Below are 17,313 nucleotides of genomic sequence, written 5' to 3' on the forward strand. Positions count from 1 at the left end.
CAAACAGCATAGTACTGGTACAAAAACAGGCACATAGACCAATGGAGCAGGCTAGAGAGCCTAGAAATAAGGCTGTACAGCTACAACCACCTGATCTTTAACAAAGCTGACAAAAACAAGCAGTGGGGAAGAGTCCCTATTCAATAAATGATGCTGGGATAACTAGCTAGCCATATGCAGGAAATTGAAGCTGGAACCCTCCTTATACTATATGCAATAATTAAATCTAGATGAATTAAAGATTTAAATGTAAAACCCATAACTATAAACACTCTGGAAGACAACATAGGCAATATCATTCTGAATATAGGAATGGGCAAAGATTTCATGACAAAGACACCAAATCAATCAGAATAGAAGCAAATATTAGCATGTGAGATCTAATTAAACTTAGGAGCTTCTGCACAGTAAGAAAAACTATCAACAGTGTAAACAGACATTCTCCTATAGAATAGGAGAAAATATTTGCAAACTAGGTATCCGGTAAAGGTCTAATACTCAGCATCTATAAGGAAAGTTATAAGAAAAAAAAGACAACTCAATTAAAAAGTGGACAAAGGACATAAACAGGTACTTTTCAAAAGCAGACACACATGTGGCCAACAATCGTATTAAAAAAAGCTCAACCTCACTGATCATTAGAGAAATGCAAATCAAAACCACAATGAGATACCATCTCTCACCAGTCAGAATGGCTATTATTAAAAAGTCAAAAAATAATATGCTTATGATGTTGCAGAGAATAGGGAATACTTACACACTGGTGGTGTGAGTGTAAATTAGTTCAGCCAATGTGGAAAACAGTATGGCAATCCCTCAGAGAGCCAAAAGCAGAACTACTATTTGACTCAGCAATCCCATTACTGGGTATATACCCAGAGGATTAGAAAGCATTCTACCATAAAGACACATGCATGGGTATGTTTATTGTAGCCCTAGTCACAATAGCAATGACATAGAATCAACCTAAATGCTAATCAACAGCAGATTGGATAAAGAAAATGTACATATACATCATGGAATACTATGCAGCATTAGAAAGAATGAGATCATGTCTTTTGTGGGAACGTGGATGGAGCTGGAGAGTATTATCCTCAGCAAACTAATGCAGGAAGGAAGAGAAAACCAAATACTGCATGTTCTCACTTATAAGTGGGAGCTAAATGATGAGAACTTATGAACACAAAGGAGGAAACAACAGATATTGGGGTCCGTTTGACCCCAGTCATAGTGAGATCCTGTCTCTACAACAAATAGGAAGTCCCTTGACCCCAACATAGTGAGACTCTGTCTTTACAGCAAATAGAAAAAATTAGCTGGGCATAGTGGCATGCGCCTATAGTCCCAGCTACTTATGAGGCTGAAATGGGAGAATTGCTTGAGCCTGGGAAATCAAGGCTGCAGTCAGCCATGATCATGCCAGCACTCTCCAAACTGAGTGAAACAGAGCAAGACATTGTCTTTTAAAAGCAAAGTCAAACTATATTAAAAAATATATTCAGAGATGTGCCATTCCTTTTCCTAACCCTTCTATCCCGTTACTTTCCCACACTCTTTAGAGGTAACCAATTTTGTTAATTTCTGAGTTATCCTTCCTGTGCTTCTTTTTGCCAAGATAACCAAAATGGAATGTTTCATGAGTTTGCATATCACCATGTGTAGAGACCATGCTGTGTGATTATAATTTTAATGTATGTGCTGCTGAAGTGAGCACTTGATACATTTTTAACTTGGCTGGAACTAAGAGTGGGTTAAAGTCAGAGTAGGACAGTGTGGTAGGGATTCAAACAAGGGTGGGCATTCATTCCATGGTGAGAGAGGCATTGCAGTGCCATGTACAGGGGCATGGACTTTAGAATCAGACAGGCCTACTTTCAGTTTTAGCCAGATCACTTATTTACCAGCTGTGTGACATTGGCCAAGACATTAAACCTTTCTGAGCCCTCTCTCAAATGGGAATGTTAGCACCTATGTTATAGTATTAGTTGGGGTATAAATATAATGACATGCTTAAAATGTCTGGAGTACTCACAATTAATAGCTAATATTTTAATAATTCTAACAATAAACCATTTCATAATTAGGAAAGATCAATGGCAGAGAAATGCTTTTTATTGTTTTGTATGGTGCTCACAGATGAAACTGTTTTTTTTTTTTTTGTAGAGACAAGGTCTTGCCATTTTGCTCAGTTGAACTCCTGGGCTCAAGTGATCCCTCTTTCTAGGCCTCCCAAAATGCTGGGACTACAGGGATGAGCCACCCTACATGGCCCAGATGAAACTTTTTAGGTGAAAAAACTATATATGTAAATGTTCTTGATTTTAGTGTCTAAGTCTCAACATTTCCAAGGACAAAAAGTATGTAAATAACTTAATCAGAAAATTAAGAGCATACTTATAATAAAACCTGTGTATAGTTAAGACAGCAGTTGACAAATGTTTTCTGTAAAAGGCAGATGGTAAATATTTTGCACTTTGTGGGTTATATGGTCTTTGTTGCAGCTACTCAACTAAGCCCCTGTAGCATGAAAACAGTTACAGATAATACTTAGATGAATGAGCATGCATATTTCCCAGTGAGACCTTATTAACAGACACTAATTTAAATTTCATATAATTTTCACATCATAAATATCTTCTTTTGATTTTTTGTCCCCAACCATTCAAAAAGGTAAGAACCATTCATAACTCATGGGCCCTATAAAAACAGGTGGTGGGCTGTGGTGGAGGGTACACACCACCCTGGAGTTCTGCTGTTAGCCATAGTTTGCTGACACCTGGTTTAAGAGAACAGACCTGTACTTTAATTAATTAATTAATTAATTAACTTATTTATTGATTGAGACAGAGTTTCACTCTGTCACCCAGGCTGGAGCACAGTGGCATGATCTCGGCTCACTGCAACCTCTGCCTCCTGGGTGCAAGCGATTCTCCTGCCTCAGCCTCCTGAGTAGCTGGGATTACAGGCATGTGCCAACATGCCCAGCTAATTTTTATATTTTTAGTAGAGGTGGGGTTTCACCATGTTGGCCAGGCTGGTCTCGAACTCCTGACTTCAGGTGATCTGCTCGCCTCGGCCTCCCAAAGTGCTAAGATTACAGACATGAGCCACTGTGCCCAATTGAGACTCGTACTTTTAAATTTAAAATAAAAATAAGGATTTAAAACATGCAATTAAGAAATGAGGCTAAATTGATTTTTAAAAACCCACCTTTGTTTTGAGTTGTAATAGTTTGACTAACCACAAAATTGTCATTGTCAGAATATCTCTAATAAATCTTTATGATTTGCCAAACTTTTGCTTTAGTAGAACCTCATTTTAGAGTGATCATTCTGAGAAATATGATACTTACATATTTCTAACATTTTACTTGTCCATTTGCCCAAACTAAGAATCAGCAAGACTGGAAATGTAGGAAGTCAAGGGGGCAGAGGATTATAGGATGGAAGCTAGGGTCTGAGCAGAGGTCTGTAAAGCCAGAATAGACATGATGATTTGTGAAAATAGGTAATGTCTGAGATCTGGAGACCATGATGAGGTATTGATAGAAACAGCTTTAGTAGAAATAAGGAAATGGAAAATGGAAAAATAAGGTTGTCAAAAAAAAAAATTCAGAGTTCAAAGGTGATAGATCACTTTGGACATTTATAACCTAATCTTTGTTCTTTAGGTCAGAAGACCTTGGGCTCTATACCTTTTTTTTAAAAAAAATTTTTAATTTTAAAAATTATATCACCTCTGTTTGAGAACTAATTCTATTGTTTATTAGCTGTGTTATCTTGGGCAAGCCTTAATTTCCTCATTCATTCATTCTTCATTATTCATAATGATTGTGCCTTGATTTCCTCATTCATTAAATGGAATGATAAATATGCTTTTCCTAGGCTTATTGTGAGGACCAAATGAGATAAGTATTTACAACTATATGACTGTTAGTTTATTATTATGAGTGAGATTTGAGGACAGTGTTGGAAGGATCAGCAACACAGATCTCAAAGTTGCTGATCATTGGCAACTGGACATGCAGCTCAGAGTATGGTGCTTACGATTTTAGGGAGAGTGTATGCTGCCCTAGACTTCTGCTGACATCTGTGATGGGAAGACAGAATTCTTTAAATATATGGGATGAACATAGTGGGAAATATTATAATAATGATCTGAAATGGTTGAAAATCTCTGTGTTTGATAATGTAAATCTTATCTTCCAAAAAATAAATAAATCTCTGCCTTTTGCAGCATCAAGCTCCAAAGACAGGTGAAAGTTTCTAAGTATTATAGAGAATAGTATAAGTAACTGAGTAAATAGAAGTATAGCATTCATGCCTTTCTTTTTTCCCCTCTTACTCCTTTGCATCTGAGTAGTACTTTTAGCAATATTATTAATCTCTATCAAGTTACTGTATGATTATCAAAGCACATTAGTTTTCAGAAACTTGTCCTCATTGCTCCCGTATTCTTTATCCTGCCCACTTTGGAGGCTAAGACTCAGGTAACCCATAAAATATATAATCCATGTTTCCAACTTTGCTTCTATATCTGGCTCATCTTCAAGTTTCCTATATTGATTTTCCTGTGTCTTCATTCCAGATTCTTATCTGCTGCCTCTGATAATGACATGTGCTGTGACTTTTCTCTTGCTACCTGGATTCTCACCCTGCTGCCTGCTCTGACTTCTGGTAACTGGCTTTCCTCCCTCTGTCTGGGCACTCTTCTGGTTGCTGAGGTGACTCTAGGATTGCTGAGGCTACTCATGGGCCTCGGCAACCCTAAATTTCTGTTTCTCTGACCTTTAATTCACTGGTGAGATTCAGATGCATCTTCAAAGTCTTTAATTTTTACATAATGCTTATTTTAAATAAAATGGTAACTCTAAATCTGAAACTGAAAATACTGTGTGGCGAGACTCTGAAATTTGTATTGTATAGTTGACCAAAGGAAAAAAAATTACTATGTATCAAGAGATAAATTAGAATAAAAACTAAGAAAAAAAATTAAAGTTAAATATAGATTGTTGGAATTCTTTGATGACTTAAGAATGGCTGTATACCAATATTTAATAGTTTTTTCTTTTTTAGACTCTAGTCTTTTCTTTAATCTTATTTTTCTATGACAGTTTAGAAACTATTTATTGAGTGGTTCCCATTGTTTCTGTTAGCGATATAAGTTTAATATGGGTTTTTAATAAAACAATGTCAGGTAGATTATGAAACTTCTGGTTTCTTTGCTTTATAGTTTATTTGCAATGACAGTGAGCTCTATTTCCATTGGCATTATTGTGACATTTGAATATAGCTTGTTAACAGTCACTATTAGAATGAATGAACATAGCAATATTCTTAAAATTTGGGGTGAAAAAGAAATGTATTATGAGTTTTGGTTTCTAATAATGCAACTTAAACATTAAAAATGCTTAACCTTCCTAAGTTATTCTTGTTCCTGATGGCAATATGACGGAGCTGCTGGAGATGGATGAGATCAGTTTTCTCTTAGCTCTTGGACATAATGATCAATCACCCGGCTGGTTCAGAAGATGTTATACTTCCACCTAGCAAGCGTGGAGAATACCCAGACTTTATTACACAATAGCAGCCACTCCTAATATTGCTTTCATTCCTATGAAGGATTTGGGACTTTTGAGACAGGTTATGGCTTTGTTTTGCCCCATTCGTCATCACTGTAGAAGAACTTGTACATCGTCTTCAGGGTTGTTTTCTGTAATTCCGGAAGAGTTTTCTGGAGCTCCTGCTCCCGAAATCCTTTCAGAAATTCTTGATGCCATCTTGGGAATCTTAGAACTCGTTTTGAGACTATCCTACAGATGTATTGTAGAGAAGTAAGATAGATTTAGGAAAGACCAACTTGAAGTTTCTCCTTGGGGTCCTACATTCTCTTCAACTAAAATACAAAAGTGAAAAACAATAGCATAAAATCACCCCCTCTGACTCCCAAAATAACCATACTTGTCTTTTATTGGGTATCAGCCATCTTAGCTAAGATGGTATTATTCTTTGTGTCTTTGCATTTGTAACTAAATGCAGCCAATTGAAAAAGCTCAAGCTCTGTTCTTATGTGATGGGCCACAACTGAAACAATTCAGTAATCATTTATGAAGGGACTTTTCTTTGCAGATATTGTGCTAGGCACAGACATGCGGTAGTGAATAAGACCATCTCTGTCCTCGAGGATATTAGTTTAGTAATGGAGAGTGAGAAGTAAATGAACAATCGCACTGTGGTATGTTGAATCTGGCAAGTTACTTGATCTTCTGAAGCTTTAATCTTCCTGACCTGTGGCATGAGAATCTCATAAATGTTGTTAGAATTAAATGAAATAATGAATGTACAGTGCTTACTTTAGAGTTCAGCATATACAGCAAAAAGTACCGTAGAAGTATGAGAGTGGTACCTTACCTGTTCTTTGGAGAGTGGGGTGGGGAACGTCAGGAAAGCTTTGCAGAGGAGGTGGTGACTATGAGTGAGCTGAATTCTGAATGATAAGGAAGATGAAGAATGGTTGGAGGTAAGATGGTTGTTCTTGGTTGCTCAGTCTTCTGTCTCTGACTGAGCATCAGACTGCATTGTTATGTCAATACATTGTATATAATGTCTCAAAAGCATAAAAGTATTGTTACACACTTTTTTTTTTTAAACCTACAGCATCTGGTATTCCCAGGCAATCTCGCATCCAAATACTAACCAGGGCCAACCCTGCTTAGCTTCCAAGATCAGATGAGATTGGTGTGTTCATTACACAGTTCTGTTTTATATTATGTTATTAATTTTCTTTCAGAGAATTAAAGATGGTGGTGTTATTGACTCAGTTAAAACAATCTGTGTTGGGGATCATATTGAATCCATAAATGGAGAAAATATTGTTGGGTGGCGTCACTATGATGTTGCTAAGAAGTTAAAGGAATTAAAAAAAGAAGAACTCTTTACCATGACGTTAATAGAACCTAAGAAGGCATTTGGTAAGTCAAGGGTCGGTGGGTGTGTGTGTGTGAAATGTTCCCTTTCCCGGGGTTATCTTTCTAAGGGAAATGAGTACTGTGATATGGTGCTGCGTGCTTTTAGTGTCTTCTTACCTAACATATCAGTTAAGAACACAGAAAATGGTAGCACTACTTACAAGGAAAACAACTATTGAAGGAAGAAAAAAGAGAAAATTATTGCCTTCTAAAAGGACATTTTCCAAACATTTGGCATTACAAAGTCTAATGTCTAGTGACTGAATTTGATGTGGCTGTTCCAATCTCTGAGAATAGCACATTGTTTTGTTTTCATTTTGCTGAGCAGTAAGATTTTTGATTGAGCTCTTTAAACCATAATAACTGTTGCTCACGGATCTCAGCAGCAGAAATTTTAGTTATACACAGAATGGTATTTAAAATAGTTATCTAGTCTATGTTAATGACCCCCCTTCCCCAATACCTTTCCTCCATTGGCATTTTGAATTTGGCAGCGTGGGATGGTATGAAATTATTTCCACTTTGGGGGTGACATCTGTACTTGCTTGGTTTTAGCCATGGCAGCTGTATTCCAACTGTCGTTCAATTCCCCAGGGCTATCTCATCTACAGAAAAATGTGCCAGCTTCTCTCTTACCACCCAGCACTATTTTAATAAGCCAAACCAAGGCCTAGCATTCATGAGCGTTAAAATATCTTTAGCAGCATCATCTCAGGCTTGCTGTTACTCATCATGACCCCATGCACCCTGTGTTCTTTCCTTTGTTCACAGAACATAAATATTCCTTCTAGTTTGTCTCTAATGCTATTTTCTCAGGGCAGTTACTGGAAATAACGGAAGAATGCAGTGGATCTGGGGAATTAGGTTTTCTTTCCCTTAGCAAGTAAGTGACAGGTTCTACACATATGGAATTAGATTTTTTTTTCTCTGCTTCTACATGATTCTGTGCCATTTAACAAAAATATAATGTAGGTTGTATTACCTGTGGGAGACACTGTTCCAGAAGGAGTAAGGAAAAGATGCCTTATACCAGTACCTCCCGGAAGGAGGACTCTAGGAACTACCTCTGTTGATTCTGCCTAGTGCATTGCAGCATCTGAGCTCACTTCTCATAGAGGAAGGAAAGCAGCACTCAGGTTTCTATCCAGTAGCTCCTTTCAAGATGGCTTCATTTGGTAACCTAACTACCCAGATAGCATGGTGAAATAAATTGACAGGGTGTACATGGTTTAAGATAAATATCCTCCCAGGTGGGCAGATCACCTGAGGTCAGGAGTTCGACACCCATATGGAGAAACCCCATCTGTACTAAAAATACCAAATTAGCTAGGCATGGTGGCACATGATTGTAATCCCAGCTACTCGGGAGGCTGAGGCAGGAGAATTGCTTGAACCTGGGAAGCGGAGGTTGTGGTGAGCCGAGATTGTGCCATTGCACTCTAGACTGGGCAACAAGAGCCAAACTCTGTCTAAAAAATAAATAAATATTCTTTGATTTAGACTTTTTGTAAATCAAAGCCATTCTATTAGCACAACTCAAGAAATCTATTTTTTTTCTGTATTTCCACAACATAATCTGTTTCCAGTTAATTTTTCTCTATTTTTTTCCCCATTGTCTGCATCTAATTCTTTTGGTCCCTGTGTCTTTGTAGAAAGTTGTTGATATACCTTAACTTGGATGCTAGGTTGGTGACAGTCTTAAATGTTACAAAGATCATTGTATTTAGCTATTATTGTTCTATGATTAGATTTTCCCTTCAATGTCATAGACACATGTAGATTCAGTATACTTCACTGCCTTATGTACCTAACTACTATTGAACTGGCTTTCTGTTGCCTCATGAAATCAACAGACACATTTGTGAAGCACTCTGGGTAGGATTTTCCTAATAGAGATATACTATTTGACTATCCTGAATTCTGGTAGTGCTGTTGGTTAGGACACCCAGAGACTGACTTTGGAGGAATACGTTTTTATTTTCCAAGGTTTCTATGGAAGTTTAACTCAAGCTGCTGGTCTTTATATGCATTTTCTGTGCTGTGGATTGATTCTTGACTCTGGGCCCTAGCCTGGGGGTTTCTTTCTTAAAAGTAAGCCTGGCTGCTCTGCCTATCTCCAGCCCTTAATTTTCCTGCTTATTGTTTTGCCTCTGGGATAAAGACAAAGCTAGTATGTTCCTCATCCTCTGGCTTCATCCCAGTGCTTAGCTCTTTGCCAGAGAGGGAGTATATATCGGGGGTACTTGGGGAATCAGCCTTCCCCCAGTTCTCTTGGTCCTAATCTTATCTTTTGCTATGTTTCCTTCCTTTTTTTTTTTTTCTGTATTTTCTAACATTATTATTGACTCAGGGCCAATAATACAAATTGCATAGTCCTTCATGATTATCTGACTCTCTGTCCTTTTGGATTTCCACCAGGAGAAGGCCAGTGTTAGTGAGGGAGAGTTTCCTCTGCATTCGGATAGACCACCTTGGCTATAGCTAAGTCACTTCTAGGATTGTAACAAAAGCTGTCAGAAATGGCTACATGTACCAGTATTTTGACATTTTCCTACCAACTTCTTTGAAGACTTAGCCTGGAGAGGCATGTGGACTATATCCCAAAACGCAAGGGGAGGTCGCCTAGTTTGTGATGGCGTAACACAGACTACAAGTGCTGCTTCTTTGTAGTGGGTAGGGAAATCCTTACTGCCTGCCCTCATTTCAATATTTTAGGTCCACCACTAGCTACACTCCACTTCCAGGGGCCATTGTATGTGTCAAGATTCTTTGATGGAGAGCTACATAATATTATCTAATTTAAAGAAAAGGCATTTATTGGAGACTACCATGTAGATCCCACAAATAGACAATCAAGACTTGACGAGGTCAGGAACCAAGGCTGTTTCAGGGATATGTGTATGAGGAACCCTTCACGGCACTGGCTGAATTGACTCTCGGCAATTGTTTTCTATTTTCATATCACTTCACTCAGGATTCAAATTCCTGGGAGAGGTGGAGGAACTAAGTAGGTCTTGTACCCATCTTGATAATGGGGAAGGCTGGCTATATGATAGATCTACCAAAATCATACATAACAGGAAGGGAGAAGTTTCCTTATAGGTTGGAAAAAAGTAGCAGATGCCCATTTTGCTCTTTCTCCTAAGCTGTTGTATCTTGTTCTGCAGGCACAGCAGTGTTGATTTTCTCTTGATTTTGAATCTGCCTATAGCCATGTATGACATCTGTCAGTCTGGCAGTATTGGAATGGATTTGGAGGGAGAAGGGTATTGTCAATGGTTGTGGGTGTTTGGCCTTAATGATTTTATTTTTCTGCTCTGAGTTGGGTGCCACATACATAGCTGTTTGGCAGTGGACTATCTAGAGATGATGACAGCATCCAACTTTTTTTCAGAGAAAGAGTAAAGCCACATTTTTGTTGGTGCTGGCCACCAGATTTGGAGGGGACCATGATCTACCAATTTTGACTATACTTCTAGGAAGATCTTTAATTATGTATCTCACAAATGATGGAGATTCTTCTGTGTTTCAGGTACTCTGTGTGGCATAGAAAATACTGAAGAGTAAGGCTAAGCTATGGTTCCTGCCTTTTGAGGAGCTCATAGTCTAGCAGGAGGCTGCTATGGGCTGAATGGTGTCCTTCAAAATTCACATGTTGAAGTCCTAATCTTCAGTACCTTAGAATCCAACTAGATTTGTAGATAGGGCCTTTGGGTAACTAGGTTAAAATGAGGTCAGTAGGGTGGTACACCAATATGACTGCTGTACTTATTAGAAGAGGAAATTTAGACACAGACACACGGAGGATGCCATTTGAACATGAAGATAGCTATCTATCTGTAAGTCAAGGAGAGAGGCCTCAGAAGAAACCAACCCTAGAGAAACCTTGATCCTGAACTTCTAGCCTCCTGAACTCTGAGAAAATAAATTTCTCTTGTTTAAGCCACCTAGTCTATATACTTTGTTATGGCAGCACTAGGAAATTATAGAGGATAATAGGAAAAAAATTACAGTACCTGTCCTTTGCCTATGGAAGTAGATCTTGGGCTTCCTAATAATCTAGAAGGTACAAGTATTTTAGCATTCCTCTGGTCTTGGGAAGTTAGCAAGAACACATTTACATGTTTCCATTCAGGCATTTGTTGAGCAATTAGTATATGCTTGTCTTAGGGCATTAGTTGCCATAGACAGTAATAGTCACCATTTATTGAAAGTCTACTGTATACCATCACCATACTACCTGCTTGGTACATGCATGAGTAAGTATCCAGATCTAGGAATTCATGTCTAGTGAGAAGAGATGGATATGAAAAAATTAATAAACTCAATAAAGGTTATAAGAGATGCTAAAATATACTGGTTATATAAAGGTGGGAGTCATCAAGTCTGCTTAAGAAGTTCAGGAAAAGCTTTCTAAGGAAAGGAGTTCGAGTTGAAGTCTGAAAGGATGAATAGTGCTTACTCAGTGGATGAATTGCAGAAGTGGGAACAGAAAAAGCAAAGTTATAGAGGTACAGAATAGCATCATATATTTTGGAATACCATGTTTGCCAGTGTTTCTGGTTAGAGGTTATAGATGGTGGTGTCACAGGAAATGAAGCTCAAATATTTCAAGGGCTTTATATATGAAGATAAAGACCGGGTAATGGAGAACCAGTGGAGGGGCAGAGGGGTAACATGGTGTGTCTTTAATTTTACGAAGATATTTTGGAGACTGTCAGATAAAGGGATGTGAGATAGAGTTCAGGAGATCATAAAGGTTCTATTAACAATAATAGCTATCATTTGTTCAGTGTGAAAGAGATGAGTTAAGGCAGTGCCTGTAGGCATGAAGAGAAGAAATGGTTCGGGGGATAGATGGTGGTGTGCTGAAGCCGTTTGTACGCATCTCTTCCCAACTCCTCCTTCACTGATATCAAGTTGATTGTTTTAAATTGGCTATAATGGGATATTTATAAAAGAGAAATAAGTTAGTCCTGCAAGTCAGGCTTTTTATTTTAATTTTTTTAGTGTGGAGAGCTGCCTGTTAAATGTTTACCTGCATACCACTGAATAATAAGATTGAATTGCTAACCTGTTGGATGCAGGAGTAAAGGAAAGAGAGATTGCAAATGATGACCTCAGATTTGTGGCTTTGGGGAGGGAGTGTGGTGCCATTATCTGATATGAGGAAAGCTGGCAAAGAAATAGATTTGGGTGAGGAGATAGGAAAGAAATTATAAAGACAGTTTTGGACTAAATGAGTTTGAAATCTGTGGGACAATTCAGTTAGGCATGTACAAGAGGGCTGGGTGCAGTGGTTCACGCCTGTAGTCCCAGCACTTTGGGAGGCTGAGGAGGGTGGATCACTTGAGGTCAGGAGTTCGAGACCAGCTTGGCCAACATAGTGAAAGCCCATCTCTACTAAAAATACAAAAATTAGCCAGAAACGGTGGTCGCACACCTGTAGTCCCAGTTACTCGGGCAGCTAAGGCAGGAGAATCACCTGAATCTGGGAGGTGGAGGTTGCAGTGAGGCGAGATCATGCCACTGCACTCCAGCCTGGGCGACAGAGTGAGACTGTTAAAAAAAAAAAAAAAAAGAAGTATGCAAGAGGTAGATGAGCATTGAGAATTGGGGCCTAGAGAATAAGATTCGTGAGTAATTTTCTTTGATTAGTAGCAGAAGCCATGGAAGTAGATTCAATCACTCAGAGCGATAAAAAGATTAAAAACAGAATGGTAAGGGGAACACCAGCATTTAAGGGGCAGAAAGAGGAGGAGGAAACGACACTGAGGAATGACCAGACATGGAGGAGATGGCCTTCTGGGTGGCCTTTATCCAAGTACTCAAGATCAAGTCCCTTGTCCCAAGAGCAGATGCTCCATTGCACTTTCCCAAGTTGGCTGTGGGGCTCTGAGGGAGGAATAAAGCCCATTGGAAAATGTACTCTCAGAATCTCCTGTGCTGGTCAGAATTTAAATTACTATTTTTCAACCAGTAGGTTTCAACCAGTGTGTTTAGAACACAAAGTTGAATAGAATTGAAAATACCGTGCTTTGTTCATTGTAAGTATTGTTTCTGTTACAAATAAATATGTGTGTTTCAGTTATAGTATCTTTGTGTATATTTATGGGTCATGATATAATGTATGCATTTCTCACTGTGGGTCACAGAAAAAAACATTTGAAAGCCACCGGCTTAAATGACTCCCTTGTCGAAAGTTTGTAGTTGAATGGGAAATCTTTCCCATACTTAACATGGTTTCTCCTGGTCAGCTGCTTACTGATCCAAATTTTCCTTCTTCCAGCCATGAGTTGATGGCAGCATTCCCAGTCCTTATCAAGTATCGGCTGGAATGTCTGTAGTGGTATTTTTTAGGGCATGGCTCACTTCCTTTCTCCTTTTGCCAATGAAAAGGAACATGTCTTTACAATGAGCTCAACCCTTCAGTTTGCCCTGTAAACCTAGATTTTCCCAAGGCCATGAAAATCCCTCTTCCATTTAAATGACTCTAAGACCAGACCAGTCTAACTGGTTTGTTTTCCTATAAGGTCTTTTAAGTGCCGAAAAATAACAATTAATTCCATAAAGCTTTGATTTGCTTTCACTTAAATGAGTCTTGACTTCATTTATCCTGGCAAATTTTTTCAATTTGTGATTCTTGCGTGCCCTTTATGGAGAGATGTTTGAGGGAGGAGACCTGAAATATTTCTGTAAGAGTTTTCAAAAGCAGGAAGAAAACCGGAAGAAAAACCTTACCTCCTAAAGCATTTATGGTCTTTGTTTCAGGGTTAGATTTTGTAACAGATCATTGGGTTATGTCTTCTTTTAGAAGGTTCATTTCTGTGCTGTGTATCCATCCGAATAGGATGTTAAGTATGTGAAGTGCGTCTCAGTCTCTTGAGTCATTCACAGCTGGAAAACTCGGACCTCATCTTTGTGATTCAGCTTAACTGATGTACTCACTTCAAAGGCTAAGCCTATTTGATATTAAGAGAGAAACTGTGGCTTTTAAGTTTTATATGACTTTTTAGATAGATGTTTCAAACATTCAAAAATTACTTTTTATTATTCATGCTATACCTAGGGAAAATGTCAATCAATAAATACTTTCGGTACCTTTTCATATATACTGAATTCTATAAAATAGATTTGGGAATATATTTTGAAAAAAGTTACAAAAGACAACAAATTGCAGTACTTAAGTGTGAGCCTGTGCCAGGGACTGGCTTGTGATATGTGACATTGGGTAAGTTACTTAACCTTTCTGTGCCTTGGTCTCCTCCAACAAAATGTGAAGATGTGTCTACCACATTGGGCTGTTGTGAGGATTAAATGATTAAACACATGAAAAAGGAATAGAGCAGTCCCTCGTGCATAGTAAGTCTTCAATAAGAGTTATCTATTATTATTACTATTATTATAAAGGTGTATCCTTTTCTTTAAGGAATAATTTTAGAAACAAGATAAACCCACGTGAGACAGGAAAAGGAATGTGGATGAATTGGTGATCAGCAAGTGTTTGTTGAGAACTCTGGCACTGTTTGGATTCTGGAGAGACAGATGACAATATCACATCTCATATCAACTCATGAAATATATCAGTACATCATAACAGTAGCTGCCATTCGCTTTTCCAAGTACTTTCTAAATAGGAAATCATTTAGTCCTCACAACCATCCTAAAAAGTGAAGCAGTTTGCCCAAGGTTACAGCTAGTGTGCGAGGGAGGCAGACTTCTAAGCCATTCAGTCCGCCTCCAGAGCCAGCTCTCTAACAGCTGTTACAGTGAGTCAGCATGCTTGCTGTCCTCAGGGGACTTACAGTTTACATAAAGAGGCAGATACATTAAGAATCAAGTAATTTTACTAGCAATAATAGCTACCATTTGTTCAATAAAATATAGCATAATGGTGAGGAGCATGGACTGTGAGCCCAGTTGCTTGGGTTTGATTCCTATCTTGGCTGCTTTTAAACTGCATGATTTGGGGTGTTATTTAACACCTCTAGATGCCTGTTTACTTACCCTTAAAGTATTTTGAGGATGAAATGAGTTAATGTATGTACGTGCTTAGAACAGTGCTAATGTAATTGCAAGCCATTGCAACTAGGACCACTGCTATTATAGCCTGACTTAATAATCCTATGCCATTCATTCCTATGAGGGTTTTCCAGCTAAGTAAACTGAGGCTAGGGCAGTTAATTCATTAAGGCTGCCCAATGGCAGGCATAAGTGTGGGCATAGCACTCCAGTCCTGTTTGCTGTTGAGGCTTGTGCTCTGAACATTATGTGTTACTCCCTCTTCAGAACATAACGCAGACCATGATACATGCTATAGTGCAGATTTAAACAGTGAAATTCATCTGAGAGCTGACTTGTCCATGATTAGGAGGGGTCCTAAGGCTATGGGACAGATGGTTTATGGCATGTCCCACCAGTATCAGGGACAATTGTCCTATTCTCATGAAGGGCAACAGGACATCTGATAGAATGGCATAAGGATATTAGAGCTAAATTTCTCACCAAACCTATGCCATGTGGGGGGTAGGGTGGGGTGGTGGCAGTGGTGCTCAAAGTCGGATTCAGTTCAGCATTTCTCACATTCAGAATTGTGGAGTAAAATTTAAAAGCCACTGCAGAAATCTAAATGGATGTTCAGAGAAGGAAAACAATATTGAGTAGGCTGGACTAGGTGAGCAAGATCTCTGGAAAAGATTGCATTTGATCTTGGCCTTGAAGGATGGGAAGAAACATATAGACAAGAGAAAGGTTTCCTGTGAGAAGTGTTCAGGACAGGGAGGAGCCTAGCCTTGCAGGGACTGTAGCAAATCAGGCTGCAAAAGCAGCTCAGGAGCCTATTAATAAGAGCTCTGAAAACTAGGAGGGGAACCCAAGATTGTTTTAGAGAGTAATAGGGAATCATTTAGATGATACCGAAACTGAAGGATGACATGATGAAGCAGATATTTGGAGATTAGGCCCAGGAGACCAATGTGACTATATTCGATGAGAGGAGAAGCCATGTAAGAGGCTGTTGCAACAGTTCAGGAGGAAATGATCAGGGCTGGGATTTGGGGCAGCAGTGAGAATTCAAAGGAAATAAAAAAGCATGAGTAATATTGTAAGGGTAAAAATGGGGTAGGAGGTAGATTGATGACACTTAGCTAAAGGGTAGAGGAGAGAAGGTTCAGAAGCAAATGTCACTCCCAAGATTTCTATCCTAGAAGCCTGTGATAACAGTGATGCTATAATTGGAAATGAGGCAGTTGGGATATAGAAATGGTTTGGGGGACAGTCAGGGAGAGAAGTTCAGTTTCATGTGTATTGCATTTTATCCGACAGTGGTACTCTCTTTCATGTATTTTTTTGGCAAAGTTAGTGTACACAGTGACAAATTTTGCAGGGCAGAGCATGCTGTCAATCATCTTATTCTGTAGTAGAGTTTGTCCTGGCCTCTTCATATCTAGCTAGACTTTGGCTTAGCATTTATCACAAAGATACTATGGGCGGAGATGAATAAAGAAAGCCAAGTTCCCTTTTGTGGGGTGTGGCAGATGTGTTAGACAAATGCTGAGGGTAATTGATGAATTGGTTTTCAAGGTAGAGACCCAGCTGGATACCTAAGTATAGGTCCTTTCTACTCTAGTTGTAAAATTTCATTAATTTTTTTTTTATCAAATGCTCAGTTTTTAATCTGAGAAAAATGAAATTATTATAATCTTTAATACTAAAAACTTGTAAGCTATATTTTTCAAGACATTTACGCTAAACAGTGATTGATTTCTTAGAATTGTAATGTTTTTTAAGGAGCATTTAGAATTAATAGCACCATGAATAGGTTGGTAGATAATAGTTTTCAACTGTTTTAATGCTTATTAATTAACATAGCAATGTGAGATGAAGGGGTAAAAAATGATGTTTAAATGTAAGTGGCTTTTCTAATCTAAATAGTATGACTATAATGTTATTTATTAGAAAAATGGCAATTATGTAAATAATATATATTCTACCTGAGAGTATTTTTACAATGGGAATTGTCATTTAACTACAGAAGAATGGATCTAATGAATTGTGTACAAAATTACTGTCAGAGTACGTTTTCAGATAAGTTAGGCAGATAAGCAATTCTATTTATGTGTTGAAAAATGTTTGTGAGGCCCAGCGTGGTGGCTCACGTTGGTAATCCCAGCACTTTGGGAGGTAGGTGGATCACCTGAGGTCAAGAATTGAAGACCAACCTGGCCATTATGGTGAAACCTCGTCTGTACTAAAAATACAAAAAATTAGTTGGGTGTAGTGGCGGGTACCTGTAATTCCAGCTACTCAGGAGGCTGAGGCAGGAGAATCGCTTGAACCCAGGAGGT

General features: G+C 38.5%; 1 protein-coding gene across 2 annotated transcripts in view; it reads left to right on the forward strand.

Annotated features, from left to right (window-relative positions):
- The window catches only part of GIPC2 (GIPC PDZ domain containing family member 2), a 99,182-nt gene that overhangs the window by 52,583 nt on the left and 29,286 nt on the right, over positions 1-17,313 (forward strand). For both annotated transcript variants that reach the window (XM_012442813.2, XM_012442814.2), the window contains exon 3: positions 6,790-6,970. In XM_012442813.2, coding sequence (XP_012298236.2) covers positions 6,790-6,970 — 181 coding nt within the window. The remainder of the gene's footprint in view (positions 1-6,789; positions 6,971-17,313) is intronic.

The sequence above is a fragment of the Aotus nancymaae genome, unplaced genomic scaffold, assembly GCF_030222135.1.
Source record: "Aotus nancymaae isolate 86718 unplaced genomic scaffold, 86718_ANA_hifiasm-v0.15.2.pri h1tg000007l, whole genome shotgun sequence".
Classification (NCBI taxonomy): Eukaryota; Metazoa; Chordata; class Mammalia; order Primates; family Aotidae; genus Aotus; species Aotus nancymaae.